General features: G+C 37.2%; 1 protein-coding gene across 3 annotated transcripts in view; it reads right to left on the reverse strand.

Moving 5' to 3' along the window:
* Nucleotides 1-14483, reverse strand: part of USP9X (ubiquitin specific peptidase 9 X-linked) — a 113246-nt gene that overhangs the window by 80684 nt on the left and 18079 nt on the right. For 2 of the 3 annotated variants that reach the window (XM_075774106.1, XM_075774088.1), the window contains exons 2-4: nt 5529-5782; nt 3488-3633; nt 3105-3184 (exon numbers count right to left, since the gene is read on the reverse strand). In XM_075774106.1, coding sequence (XP_075630221.1) covers nt 3105-3184; nt 3488-3633; nt 5529-5624 — 322 coding nt within the window. In that variant the 5' untranslated portion in view covers nt 5625-5782. Of the gene's footprint in view, nt 1-3104; nt 3185-3487; nt 3634-5528; nt 5783-6032; nt 6151-14483 lie in introns of all 3 variants that reach the window. The other variant, XM_075774097.1, reaches the window with a different exon arrangement.

Consider the following 14483-nt stretch of genomic DNA (forward strand, 5'->3'; position numbering starts at 1 on the left):
GATGGCTAAAAATAACTATTTCAAGAAAATGCAGAAGATACAGCTTCAGAAAGGAACTCAAGAGAGGTCCCACAGAAATACAGGCGGATCACCCAGAGAGAGATGGTCTTCAGAGAGGATGCTGGAAACAACTCCCATTACTGCACTGCCCAGATTTTGGAGGCACATGTGCTCATGCAGACATACACCCCCCCGCCTTTTTTTTTTTTTTTTTTAAGGATCTAGGGCCTGCCTCTCTACACTTTCCTATGCTGTAAGCCTTTGTAATTCATCAAAAATAAAGATTTGATATCAAGGTTTAAGTCGTGCAGTGAAATCTCATTTCAGTTTAAGTAAGCTGCAAATTCTGAAATGCCTTGCACCTTGCTTGTGTGTGTCACATTGGAAAGTTTTGGCAGCATGCTAAAAACTGAATGTAAGCATTAGGAGCAATAAAATCCACAACAAAGGCGGAGCAGTGCAGAGTTGTTCAGGGAATTTTGAAAGAAAGAACAGAGAATATTCTAGCCTATTTAAAAAAACAACAAACAAACCAACCAAAACCCTAAACCAAACCATTTTAGTTTGTTGTGGGGTTTTTTTGTTTTGTTTTCTTCTAAATTTAGAGCATCTAACTCACTATGACATTTATTTCTGGAGCAAATCTCATTGCTCAAAACACTTCATAAGTATTCCAGAATTATTGTGAAGATAAACATCAGTCTCACTATAAACACTATTTTTCAAATAGGTTTTCTTCTATAAGCAAGTAACTCCAGACTATCATTTGATAGTCTCATGACGTGCTTAATAAAGAATAATATATTGATGCTTACACATAGAAAGATAATCTTCTGTAAATAAATGCATCTACCAGGAATAATGCAAGTCAGAGTCTAGACAGGATTCATATTACTCCATCAAATTTGCTCCTTGCACTTGAAGGTGGTAATGATGACATTTAATTGTTATGAGTACATTTAATACAATAGTTCAGCTATTTCCCTTTCAATTTTAGTTCCTGAAAAGATTTAGAGAAGATGAAAATACTACTGTTGTTTTTCACAAAGACAACAGTTATCCCAGAGTCACTCCAGAATGCCAATGCCGATGGCCACTGGCAATCTTAGGAACAAAAGCTACTTAAGAACTCTACCCACTAGAAAATGGTGCTTGATAAAAAAAATTTAAAAATTGCGGGGTCTTTTTAGGTTTTGTTGCTTCACAATCTAAATGGGTTACAGACTGCAATATAAAATCTATGTAATTCAACAGCTGGTTATTTTTCAATTTGTCCTTTCAGTTCTTCCCTTTTGAAACAGAACTCCTCAGATTAAGAAAAATGCCCACAGACTTGTAATAAGCTGTCCAATTTTAGATTCTACTGATATAACGGAACACATTTTCCATCTATTAAAAAAATGTACACAACAGAATAATTTATATTACTTCTATATATATACACAGCTCTGAAACAGTGTCCGCCAAGTTTGAGCTCCCCAGTGTCAGTTACCCCAAGTGAGCACCCTATCATATTCCTTGACCACTGAAAGTTATTTAAATAAGAACCATCGTAGCCATCATGTAGCTTCAAGTACCAATGAAAAAAAAAATCTAGGATGTAACTGTAAAGATAACACAGTTAAACTATTTCCAACAGCTTTCCTTGTTTTCTCCTTAGCCAACAATCCTTGTGTACGTACACACATAGGAATTCATCTAGAAGGCAAGAGGAAGAATAATTAAATAGCAATGCAGAAGCCCTTTTCAGAATTGGACATCAACAACTTCAGAAAAATCAGAGCGTATAAAGCATATGAATAGATTTCCAGTGTCTTTCACGACTTCAAGAGAAAAAAAGAGAAGACTTTTTGTCTGGGAAGTTTGAACTAAGTCTGATGCTCTGGAGAGGTACGTTGATGTGAAGAGTAGCCAAAAATCTCATTCTGCTCTTATTACTTCATTGCATTGACAGTTTTTTTTGGTTCTGTTTTTTTTTTTTTAAAGATGACTTAACAGCTGGCAGTACATACATCTCACAAATCACAAGCAGAGAATTTCTTTTTACTGCACTGCTTCAACAGCCCAAGCACATAGATGGCTGCATTTTCTTTCTCTAAGTTGGCATTTCTTTTGCTCCTGAACAGATGCAATCACTTGAAAATTCTACACTCACCTTAGGATTCCTGCCAGACCCAGCTACATGCAAAGAAGCCAATTCCAAGTACAACTACACCTGATAAATCAGAGTTGGCAACAACACGTCATTATCCCAGTTTGGATCACAAGGGTGCCTAACTTTTGTTTCTCCAGAGAGTACTCCAAAACAAAAAAGACTTACAGAAAACAATTAAGATAACCCAGAATATCATGACAACAATCAGCTTTTTATTCTTAAAGCTACCTAAAAATAACCTTTATTAACATGGAAATGAAGTTGTCCTGGTCCAGCTATGCAAAAGTAAGGAACAGGCACTTTGTACATCATAATTAAAACACAACTAGCCAGTAAGTGTAGATCTCCTAGAAAAAACACATGACAAACTTGTCAATCTGACTAGTACAATTTAGCAAACACATACACAGTCCTGATACGGAATCCTCCTACTTCCAACCAGTCAGACACAGCAAGCAATATGGTAGAATTATTAGTCTAAATCATGCTGTTTAAAATTCTAACTTTTTTCTAATACTCTCCAAAGTATGTATGTGCCAAATTTGAACAAAAATTTATTGCAAGACATTTGGAAAGCTAGATTAGTGACTTATTTTTTAAAAAAAACTTGAATTCTTTGAGTTTTTGTATCTGTTATAAAGACCAAACCCACTAGGTCTGATATCAAAGTGAATACAGAAAACAGGTAAGACAGGAATGACAAGATTTTTATTGCTGTGAGCTTACTCAACTTCCCTACTCATGCTAAGGCACCTAATTTCTAATTACATTGATGGCTTTCTAAAATTTCTGATCTATGAAGGTTCTGCATACCACTCTGACACAATCTTGAGGACCAGGGTCGTAAGAAAAATAATTAAGAATTTTTAAGTCTCCACCAGGGATTCAAAAGAACAAGAAAAAACTTTACACATTGGCTCAATAATCATTAGTTGTCTTTTCAGCTTACCTTTTTTACTTAGGTCAATAGCAGCTTCTAGAAGAACTTCCAATTCCCCTTTCGGCAATACAGGAACAACCCATCGAGGCCTATATTTAAAAACAAAACAAAGCCCCCCTGTATTTCAATTGTGCTTCTTAAAAATCCAGAATCCTTGCCCCTTTGTAATGCTTTCAATATAGGGTAAGAATATACATTTTTAAAGGTCTTGATGAGCACTCAATTAAAATAAAAACAAATCTCCAATCTGAGCGTCCTTCTTTTTACAACTCTAATCCAATAAAAAGAAGCATTTCAAGAAATCCAGTGAAACAAAGATGCAAGAATTCCAATACCACTATCAAGATATTTGCACAAATAATCTACACCATGTGAAAAACGCTTGAAAATACCTGTTGATCATGTCATCCAACTTTGCCAGGTCTGTGTGTGGAAATGCAGGCTCCTCATCTTCAAGCTGGGGTGGAGCATCTCCTTGGCCCTGCTCATCAGGCGGGGTAGCTGGGGAGTTCTCATTGGAAGAATCAGGTGAAGAAGTCTAAAATTGGTACGGAAAATACTTTAAATACTGCCTGCACTTACATGCCACTTACTTATTTTGGCATTTTTCCTTCAAAGAATCACTTGAACTAAGTACATGACATCATAAAAATATAATAAAAATGTTTGCTTTCAGATTTACTAACAAAAACTAGAGCATAAAATGTGCTATATGCTTTCTATCCCAACAGTTTAAAAAGTAAGCTACTTTTCCAGTGAGGAAAGTGAGGGTTTTTTTGTAACAGACTACTACTTTCAGCGGACCACCTATCTATAAGGAGGAAATAGAAACTATAGGGATGCTCCAGTTTTTTACAAATCTTCTGCAGAAAAGACAACTATTTTAGGTAGAAAGACAAACGTCAGCAACAGCACAGAAGAAAATGATCATGAAAAACATTTGCTAAAAAATTTTGCTAAAAATTAGTAACACACTACTACAGCTGGCTACTAACCAACCTCCAAGATGATGATTAGTTAAGCCCATTTTGATGGGCCATGCAAAATAAAATGCATTTTGAAGATGCATGCTTATGGGTATATAGAAATAGTACGAATTGACAATAATAAAGACTCAAATCAGAACAACAAGATTTAGGCATACAAGGGAGGACCAAAACCTCAAAAACATTTTTCACATGTTGTACTGCGTCTGTTAATTTTCTTCACAGCACCCTGCACGGTGCTGAGTTTTGGATTTGTGACCAAAACAGTACTGATAACACACCAGTGTTTTGGCTGTTGCCAAATAGTGCTTCCACAGATTCAAAGCCTTGCGTTTCTCACTTTGCCTCCCCAGCAGTAAGCAGGCTGGAGGTGGGCAAGCGGCTGGGAGAGGACACAACAGAGACAGCAAACCTGGACTGACCAAAGAGAGACTTCAGAGCATACAGTATCACGCTCAGCAATAAAACACGGTTGGGGGGGCCACATGCTTTTTACCAAGGTAGCTGTTGCCTGGGGACTAGCTGGGCACCCATCAGCTGGTGATGAGTGACTGCATTTGCATCACTTGCTTCCCCCTACCCCTTCACTTATTAAACTGCATGTATCTCAACCCATGCAATTTCTCACTTTTCCCTTCTGATTCTCTCCCCCATCCCATGAGGCAGAGGGAGTGAGCGACAGGGTGGGGACTTACCTAGCAGCCAAGATCAGCCCACCATACATGTTACAAAGAACAATTCATTCTCAGGAAGTAACAACCATTAAACCTTACAGTATTAAACAAATATCTTCATTCGAATTAAATGACAAAGTGTGGCTTTTCTTTTAAATGGGTTTGGCTGCATTGTTTAAAAGCACCTTTTCTACTATTTTTTCCCCCAACAAAAAAAGAATCATCACATTATGATGTAGTATTTGAAAATTTTTGCTTGTCTTTAGAAAGCAGGATAACCTGTTCAACAGAAACATGCTGAGTTGTTCAGGAAGTCTAGTACAATGAACAGAGACCTAGATGAAGCTGGTCTTAAAGAGCTGATACCCACTTGTAAGCTGTTTTATCCAAAAAGTGCTTTTGCAGAACCGAGCATACATTGAACTCACAGAGTAGTTTTACCATTCTGCGGCAGATAAGTCTACAATGTGGTTCTGAGGAAACTTCTGATATTATTCCAAGAAGGTTTCTTACCCAAAAGAAATATGCTTGAAAGAACTATACCACTGCCTGAAAAAGGTGCATCTTTTGCAGTGCAGTGCTCCCCAACAGTATCTACTTTGCCAATAGCATGGCCTTTATCCCTCCAAATCTTTTTGTATTTCCAGACACACACAAAAATATACCTAACTCAACTAGACATCTCTAGGTATAAAAACACAAGTAAGTTATTTAGAAATAGTGTTTCTGAATAACCCCCTTATTTTTAGATAACTTCATTGTTAATATCATACCTGATTCTGCTGGAGGGGAGGCTGGGACTGTCCATCAGGAGCCTGGCCCTGGCTATCATTCCCTCCTACCGGAGAGCCACGAGTCGTGGCTGTCATACTCGACACAGGGCAGATCTTTGCAATTTTGTCTGCTTATGTAGTTGTTGTAAGAGAAGAAATTATAGTCCACTTAGTAAAGTTGAAGTACCAGCATATGCTTGCCTTAAAAAGCTCCAACTCAAGAACATGCCATCTTGCAGAGACCATTGCATAACCTGAAAGAAAAAAAAACAGACAGTAAGCTATATTGACACATGCATATAAAAGTAATTCATATCTGGAAAAGAACACTACAAAAACCTGGTTAAGAGCACAAACAGCCAAGTTTGTCATCTTTTTCACCACTCTTCTCCTGACACTGTCCAACTGCAGATGTCTGAGAGGGGCTAGAGATTGCTTCTACCTCAGCTAAGACTAATAGAGACCCTGCAGCCAAACTTCTTCTATTAGCACATGAGTATTTACCCAGAGGATTTGACCTGCATTCCCTTCTTTCAGCATGTGCCTATGAAAGCCTGGGTCCACTGGCGTTTCAGGCCCACTACAAAGCCCATCACATCCCCACCAAGGATTTTAGTGGATTCTATGAAGAAAATTGTGACATCAGATTTATTTGGTGATCTTGTAATCATGACACACCAACAGTTCAGTAACCACTAAGTATTTCTACTTCACTGTGATTCATTTAAATACAGAAATAAAAGTTGCATTAAGTTATAATAGCAACTCCACTCTGTACCACAGGGCACGGTATAACCACAGACGACAAAACATAATTTTCCAGAGCAATTCAGACTTCCAAGCACTACATAAACCAACAACAAAACTCGGAAAGTTCAAAAGCCAAGGAGGGTGGCAGAAGGAACTGTATGAGCTTTCGGCAAGATTCATTTCGCAGTGCTAAGTACCTGATTCGATCAGCAAAAGCTTTGAGTTAACAAATTAGAGTGAAATTTCTGCTGTAACACTATGCATATTTGTAACTGGTTTATCATGATGTCTCATCTCAAATTAATTTTCAATGCCATCACCTTTCTCCAAGACACTTTAAAAGCCTTTCCTAAATTGTGCAAATTTGCAAGCCCAGTTATATATACAATATAAAATTTGACCGAATATGCAATTCCTCCCCTGCCTAGTCTCCAATATTAACAGCACCAAAAAATTTAGAGATTTCTAATATTGCCACTGAAATAATGTTCACTTTTGAACAAAACCGTATTCTTTGAATACGGTCAATTGTAATCCATCCCCACCCTTCAGAATTCATATTCATAGGGCTTAGTAAGCCCACTAAGTCCAGAACAAAGGCATTACCAACTCAAATTTTCTTTAGGAAGAAACTGATTTTTTAAAATGCAATTTTTAAAACTAACTTTAATTGGTGCTCTTTTTTAAATGCTCCCCTCTGAGTATTTAATTGTTTTCTATTGATGTTTAGAAAGATTGCTAGGTAGAAAGTATTAGCAAGACCAAGTTTCCTGCCATATACATAGACACACACACATATATATACACACACACGGTAGTCTACTGCAGTTCAATGCAGTCGGTTGCCCTGCACTACCAGATTGAGGCTTCTAGGTACTTGCATAAACCAATGAAATCAAACTTCTTCCAACTTATGCTGTACTTTTCAACAGCTCTATACCAACTCCACCACCACAACAAACCTTCCTTAATCACCACCATTCTTCCTTAACAGGTCTGGTTCATAACATGGTCTCACAAAAACTTGTGCTGGCACAAGAAGTGAGGTAGCAAAGTAGCAGGAAAAGGGTGAAACAGCTCCTTTCAGCTGCAATCCTGGTTTAGGTTGGCTTAAAGTGCAGAAAGATGTGACTGCTGGCAGCTGTGGTTCCATAGTAACTTTCATCAAGTGCAAGCTGCTTCAGTCTTTCTTATTCTAATGCTTTTGGCTGAACTATCATGAAGTGAGCCAGTTCAGAGTACTAAAGGAAAGAACGACAAAAAAAATCCCCCAATCTTAGAAAGACGGTAATTATTTTTCAGCTTCTTGAGCTACCTGAACTGGTATACTGCAAGGCCAAAGAGTATTCATCCTAATGCCAGCGAGGGAGCCAGGACAAAACTGCAGCTCTCCTGTAAGACTGGCTTACTCTAGCGTGGATTTACCCTCAGATTTTGCCTCTGTGCTTAGTTGGAAGGGTCTTGGCAGAGCATTCTTTTAAATCCCTTTCTGCTCAAGAAGAGTGACATAATTTAACTAGGAGATACAAGAAAATTACTATTTAAACAACCAACTTACTCAAAATCTTGTAAATTCACAGAGCAAGAATCTGTGTAACAAAACTATACAGAATTTTGTAGACACTAGTAAATACAGAATATTTACATAAAGGACTAACATTTCTTCTTCTTCTTTCTTATTTAGTGACTGTCTGCTTAAGACTCTAATTGTGATACTCTATGTATATTACTTAAATTACATTCCCAGAAAATTGTATTCCAGGGCCTCCAGAGAAGTTCACTTGGCTTGGCCATCTTCTTAAGTGAGTTCATTACTTCTCCCCCCATCATTTGTGTGATGTCCTCAGAGATACAAAAGTAACTTCAAATTATGTTGCAGCTAACTAAAAACACTCCATCTCCAATAAATGGTCTGATTGCTTCTTGGAGTATCTGCATATTCTAAATTGCAAGGCTATCCTTGTTCAGGTATTTCCCTTCCAATTACAGAGAGTACACAAACATATTTTTGTAAGCATAAATCATCATCCAATTTATGCATTTTAAACAGTATTAGAAGAGAGTATTTTACCAGTCCTGTGTTCAGCTGCTGATTTAACCATTTAAGTTTTCGAGAAAACATCAAACTGCATGCCCACAGAGAACACACTACTGCTTTAATCCCTCTAGAACTGATTAACCATGAAATTTCAAATTCCCGTCACTTTTTTAATTCAGACTACTCAATTTCCATTTTTTAGAGTTAAAACTCACCAAGGCACAGTTTGGTTCAGCTCAAGAATAGCCTTTACACTTATTTATAATTAGATTATTTATAAACAAAGGTAAACTGATGCAGCGACACCTCGATTTTGAGTATGCAGGCAGCCCAACAGAAACAATTCAAACTGCCTGTACCCAGCTGAATTCTAACAGAGATTCTATATTTACTTTTATATACGTCTCATTTCTATTGTATTTGCTTTTGGATTCAGCATACTAAGTCATGTTAAAAAAAAAAGTATCATCTTTACCCAAAGCTTTGAATGGATGTTTTGATACAGTGTCAAGATGGAGACAGACGCCTATTAAATGACAAACTAACCACTCCATTGTTAATCAAGCGATGTACCACACTCCAAAGACTGAGTCAAATGAATCCCCCCCAACATTTGCTTTTGATTATGAACTGAGCAAATTCCAATTTGCCATGCTTTTTCCATCTCCTTATGTAACCCTGATCCACCACTAAATTATAGGTGAAAGTCAGCTTTTGTTTCACCTGACTCCTTCTCATTCTAGTAACACCAGGAAGAGACAACTACAGTTTTTTCGACCCCGCACACTCCCCATTTAGAAGACACCACCGGCTGCAAGTAGGATTCCAACAGAGCACCAGCAGACCGCACAGAGGACACCGGACACAGCCACGGCACTGCCCTCCGAGAGGGGCCTCTGCTTCCAGGCTCAAGCACTCAGTATAGCTGCACATCTGAGCCCCACCTCAGCTTCCGCAGCCAGCAACCTCATGCCTGCGTGGTGGAATAGATTAATTTTGTTTGTGGAAGAAAAGAAATCAAGCACCTTTTCAAAAGCCAGGAAAAAACCATCAGGTTCCTGGGTAAGCGCTAGATAAGAAGCAAAGGTATTTGTTACTACTGTGTTACAGGATAACATGTAACAGCAAATACAAAGGATGGCATTTTAGCATATAATGATCAAGGAATATACAGAATTTTCTAATACAGTTGACTTCTAGAACACCTTTCATCTGAGTTTCTCAAAGTTACCTCCTCAAAAATAACTGAAATACCCCAATATAGAGAGCCTTTCATGATATGGAATCTCAGGAGGAAATAAAAAGCAAATACAAGGTGACAGATGACAGCAGCAGACCTCAAAATACAATTGATTATTCACGTGCATTACCTAAGCCCTACCTAGGAACACAGACCTATTTTTCCCTTTGATTAAAGTTTTCTGGTTATATACAAGTGAGGATATCTGCCAGAAAATCTACTCTGCAGTGTGAGAACGATATATGCCAGGATACTAGTCTATTTAACATGTAACAGGGCTTTCAAAAAATCAACTACGCTAAGAAAAAATACAATTTTTTTTCTCCAGCATTATTTTTAGACTTACGTTCCTATCAATGGAAGATGTGCTTTTTCATCATAAGTGCTGTACTGCAAACAAGCTTAACTGCGACAATACAAATTTTATGTTGAAAGGTATACTTGTTTCATGTAGGATTCTGGGAACTGCCTTCTTAAAATCCTAATAAATACTGACTCATCACAAGGGTTATGACATGATTGTAGTCTAAAACTGAGATCTCAACTTAAGAATCTAACTTTCTACCCTATTCCTTTATTTCAATCAAAACGCCTTCTCATCTAGAAACACTTCCCCCAAATTGTAACACTGACCTAATTCAGTAGTTAGAATCTATACACACCCACACACATTTATCATTTTCGTTCTTCTCTGTGCCTTGTATCTTTCAGGAAGAAAAAATTATTTATATAATCAGAATAGAAAACTGGTGGTCCCAGCAATTTGCTCATTAAAACTGACGTGCACTAAAATTGAAATGTATTCAATGATTACTGAAAAACTTGTCATTAAGCTACTATTCAGTAGAGCAAGAAGTGTCTAACTTTCAATGTTTCAAAAATACCTGGTAAGTAGCAATCAGAGAAAAGGTTATTTCAAATAGTTTCTATTAAAAAGACAATTAATTTAGATTCCTTCTCCTACTAAAGAAGTGAGTGTACATGGGACTCAGCCAACTGCATCAGGCTCCAATTTCAAAGCAATAAATTTCTAAATGATACAGTAAAAGACAGATTTTGAGTAACTACAATTGCTATGAACTAAAACTGTTCTCACTGAAAAAAAAGGTTACTTCAAGTAACATTTTTTGTTGATCTTTCCACATCATACATCTGAAACTAAGACATCTTGCAGGGTGAGTTTTTAGAATACTGGGAACATCCATGCAAATGTACAATTCTATTTGCCCTCAATATCATATGACAAAATAAAGAGGGCTGTCCTGAAACATACTTCAGTTCTTTCAGGATTTATTTTTTTTTAAACTTCAAAGCTTAGTGTTGAGAATAAGTGTAGCTAAGCTACATCTACTTAATGGTACACGACTTCACTTCATACAGGATGTTCCTACACATAACCATTCACGTAAACTTAAGCAAGCAGTAAAAGCACAGAAAGTGAACTTCCAAAAAGAAAGCATCACCACTTATTGTCAGGTTAAGGGCAAAGCAGAGGGACCACAAGTGTCAATCCCATAAATAGGGTCTCAAAGGAGTCATCTAAATGCATTCAAATCTTCAAGTACCAGCTACACAGCATTTGATGCTGAAGAGACTGCAGAGGAATGCTGCTGAAAATGCTGGTTTTAAGCAGTGATGTTTCCTCTTCCTTGAGCAACAAATATGAATATTATCTCTATTACAGATTTGCAGGTGTGACAGCCTGATCCTATTGTCTTCCGCTCATATTTTAGAGCACTGGGGAACTTATGCAGACATCTAGTTGAAAACTTAAAGTTCTGAGGACATTTGAAGATTGAAGCTTTAATCCAAATGAGATTTGGGGAAAACAAAGTTCAACAACCTCAAAGAAAGGAAAATTCCATATTTACACCCTGTGTTAAGAGAACTAAAATACTCATACATGTGGCATAATTCAAGAACAGGGATAGAAAATTCCGTATTTCTCCCATCACTATTAAAAAAATCCCACAAAACCAAAACAAATCCAAAACCCAACAACTAGACATAGACGGTTTAATGATACAAAGAGCATTTTTTAAAAATATGGCTCTGTTACAGCAAACCCACATAGATTATTTCATCTTTTGGGGGAAAAAAAAAATCAAACAGAAAACTTGGACAATGATACTGGTTTCTCATGTTACTGGACTTGAGACATATTGATGAAAAGCAGAATCTGACTACATTTAACTGTTCCAGGTGTAACACGCAGCCTAAGCTTTACGGTTGTCAGATTCCCTTTCCAGGTGATTAGAAGTAAAGTCTCTCCTCAGGCTTCTCTGGCTAAAGCTGCCTCCCTTCCATCAAAGTTTTTCAGTCTCGATATAAAATTCTCATTGAAATGCCAAGCTTGGAGCCCAAGAAATCCGAACCAAAGTGTATTAAAGCTAAGGCTGAGAACCTAATATGTGGCCCTGCACGTCAAGGCAACAAAACTGCCTATTCAAAGCATACTAACTTCTCGCTTCCACATGGAATAACTTCCCAAAAGACTTCCAAAAAAAAAAAAAACCAACCCCAAGGAAATCCTTTACACGACTCAAAAGACTGTCTTTCTTCAGGGCAATAATCAATGAAGGTCAGGGCCTGAAAGGGAACTGGACAGCAGCAACTAGCGTCTTTCTCTAAAAGACATTCACTTGCCAATAACTCTTGATGCATTTAACGGTTAGACAGTGTACCGCTGGTTACTTAAAGCATGTGATGCTTTTTCCCAGATAACGTAACAAGAGGTCAGGTCTTCAGATCATACACTTAGTTCTGGCTATCAAACAAAAAAAGTCAATTTCAGTTCCTGTTCTGAAGAAGCGTTTTGCTCATGTGACAGTAAACAGAGGAGCATGCCAAAGATACAGCACCAAGAAAGACAGCAACACCTTACATACAAAGCCAGCAAACGTTAAAACAATTAGCCACACTCCCTTCACCAAGCTGTGGCCATGCTGCCCTGCTTTTCTGTAGGCATACGTTTCAGGCTGCTGTCATGGACAGAGAGCTGAGCAAGACTGGGCCTCTCACCCAGTACAACCATTCCCTCACTCTCAGCAGCTTCCAGTGGGAGTTACACTGGTATGAAACTGTATCCTCAATGATATTCAATATATCTGAATGACAGAAGGAGGTGGGACATAAAATTTGTAGCCCCCGCAATTTTATTATTTCAATTCTTGTTTTAAACATTTCCAAATGATTAAGAAACTACATTCAAGGTGCTGTTAAGTAGCTAGATAATGAGGGATTTTATGCTGGGAGATGGGGATTTTTGTCACAACACTAAAACAAACCAGACTTTCCAATAGCAGAGTGAAGTCAAGTGAATAGAAGAAGCACCAATAAATACATGCACTGTAATCTAAGAAAAGAAAACTTAGTAAGTCACTTCTATCTGGAAAATGCTAACATCCATTTTTAAAATTGCTTAAATGTTTTGAACTATGACTTTCACTTACTATGCAGCCCTTTTCTTGAATTCACAATGAACATGCAAACAAGTGGGCAAGACTTCCTTTCACCTTGCATTAAAAGAACAAGCTACAACAGGAAAAAACCTCAAAACTAAAATTTAAAAAAAAAAACCCAAACAGAAAAATCAGATCCAAGAACTTCAGTATGTACATTTGTTTCAGAGTCAGATTTAATCTCATGGTGCTAAGCAAAACAATGCTATACTTTTTTTCAATTATGCTACAGATTATTTATGCAGGAGGCTGCCCTTCTGCACCCCAAAAAATGCGTTCTTGGCAATACAGCCATTAGGATTGAGTTGATATTGTGGGTCCAACTGCAACCTCAGTCCTTTACGGGCAGCAGTAGAACACTATAAGCAAGGACAAATCATGGTTTAATGTTTACATTTACGTAATTTTCTAGACTAAAGGAATGCACACATTTGCAGTTGATACTCTATCATCTTATTACTATATCATGCCTACTTATCACTACTTCAAGAAAACAGTAAGTCAAAAGTTTGCACCAAAGACTGATTAAATGCTTTTTTGCTATTTCTGATTATTAAATCTGTAGTTTGGTCATGGCCATATCAAATACTTCAAGCTGTTCATCCAACTCTAAAATGGATGTAACAGTTACACCTCTCCAAGCTATATAGCAAAGTTTACTGTTCAGAACACTAAGAACTGTTTGTTCCTTAAAGCATTAATCCAAATGCTAATAATTGCAAGATGTTGCACTATTAGACTCTGTAAAAAAAGATTTAATTTTACTTCATTTTAACAAGGGATAATTAATTTTTAATGTTACCTCATATTTAACTTGACTGCTCTGCCTTTTTGCTACAAAGGGCATTATTATTGCATGCTCAAAAGCCAATGGGAAAAATCAAAATACATTCTCAGTATTACGGGTAGCAACAAATATAGGCTTAATTTCACTTAGGCAATGAAGGCTTTTCTCAGCAAGACATGAATTTTTACAGTAAAGCACTAGGGAATAGAGGAAATTAAAAAATTTCTGAGCATTGAGGTATCAATGGCTTCCTACTAGTTGCTGAAGCACACTATAAAAGGGGAATGAAAAGCTTTGGGAATATACAGAATGGGATGGATTATAAAGTCTGAAAGAGACAACAGATCAGACACCTAAGTTTAGACAGTAGTACTCCTCTCCATGTTTTCTCTGCATGAGGACGTACACAATACAGCCTACAATTCTTGCCAATTAATATTCCTCATAAGAGCACACAGACGTAAACTATATTTCTGTACTGGCACTGAAAGTTTTCTTTTTTATTAGTTATAATAATATCTGGCAATGCTTCAGAAAACAACAGGGCAGTGACAGCAACAGGTTCAGTTTTCTAGTGGAATAAGTCTTTAAAGCTGTTTCAGGAGAACATACAGATTTGTGTATTAATGTAGGTAGAAAATACCTCATTTTTCTTGCACTTAAAACCAAATTTAGTCTT

This window comes from Balearica regulorum, chromosome 1, assembly GCF_011004875.1.
Source record: "Balearica regulorum gibbericeps isolate bBalReg1 chromosome 1, bBalReg1.pri, whole genome shotgun sequence".
Classification (NCBI taxonomy): Eukaryota; Metazoa; Chordata; class Aves; order Gruiformes; family Gruidae; genus Balearica; species Balearica regulorum.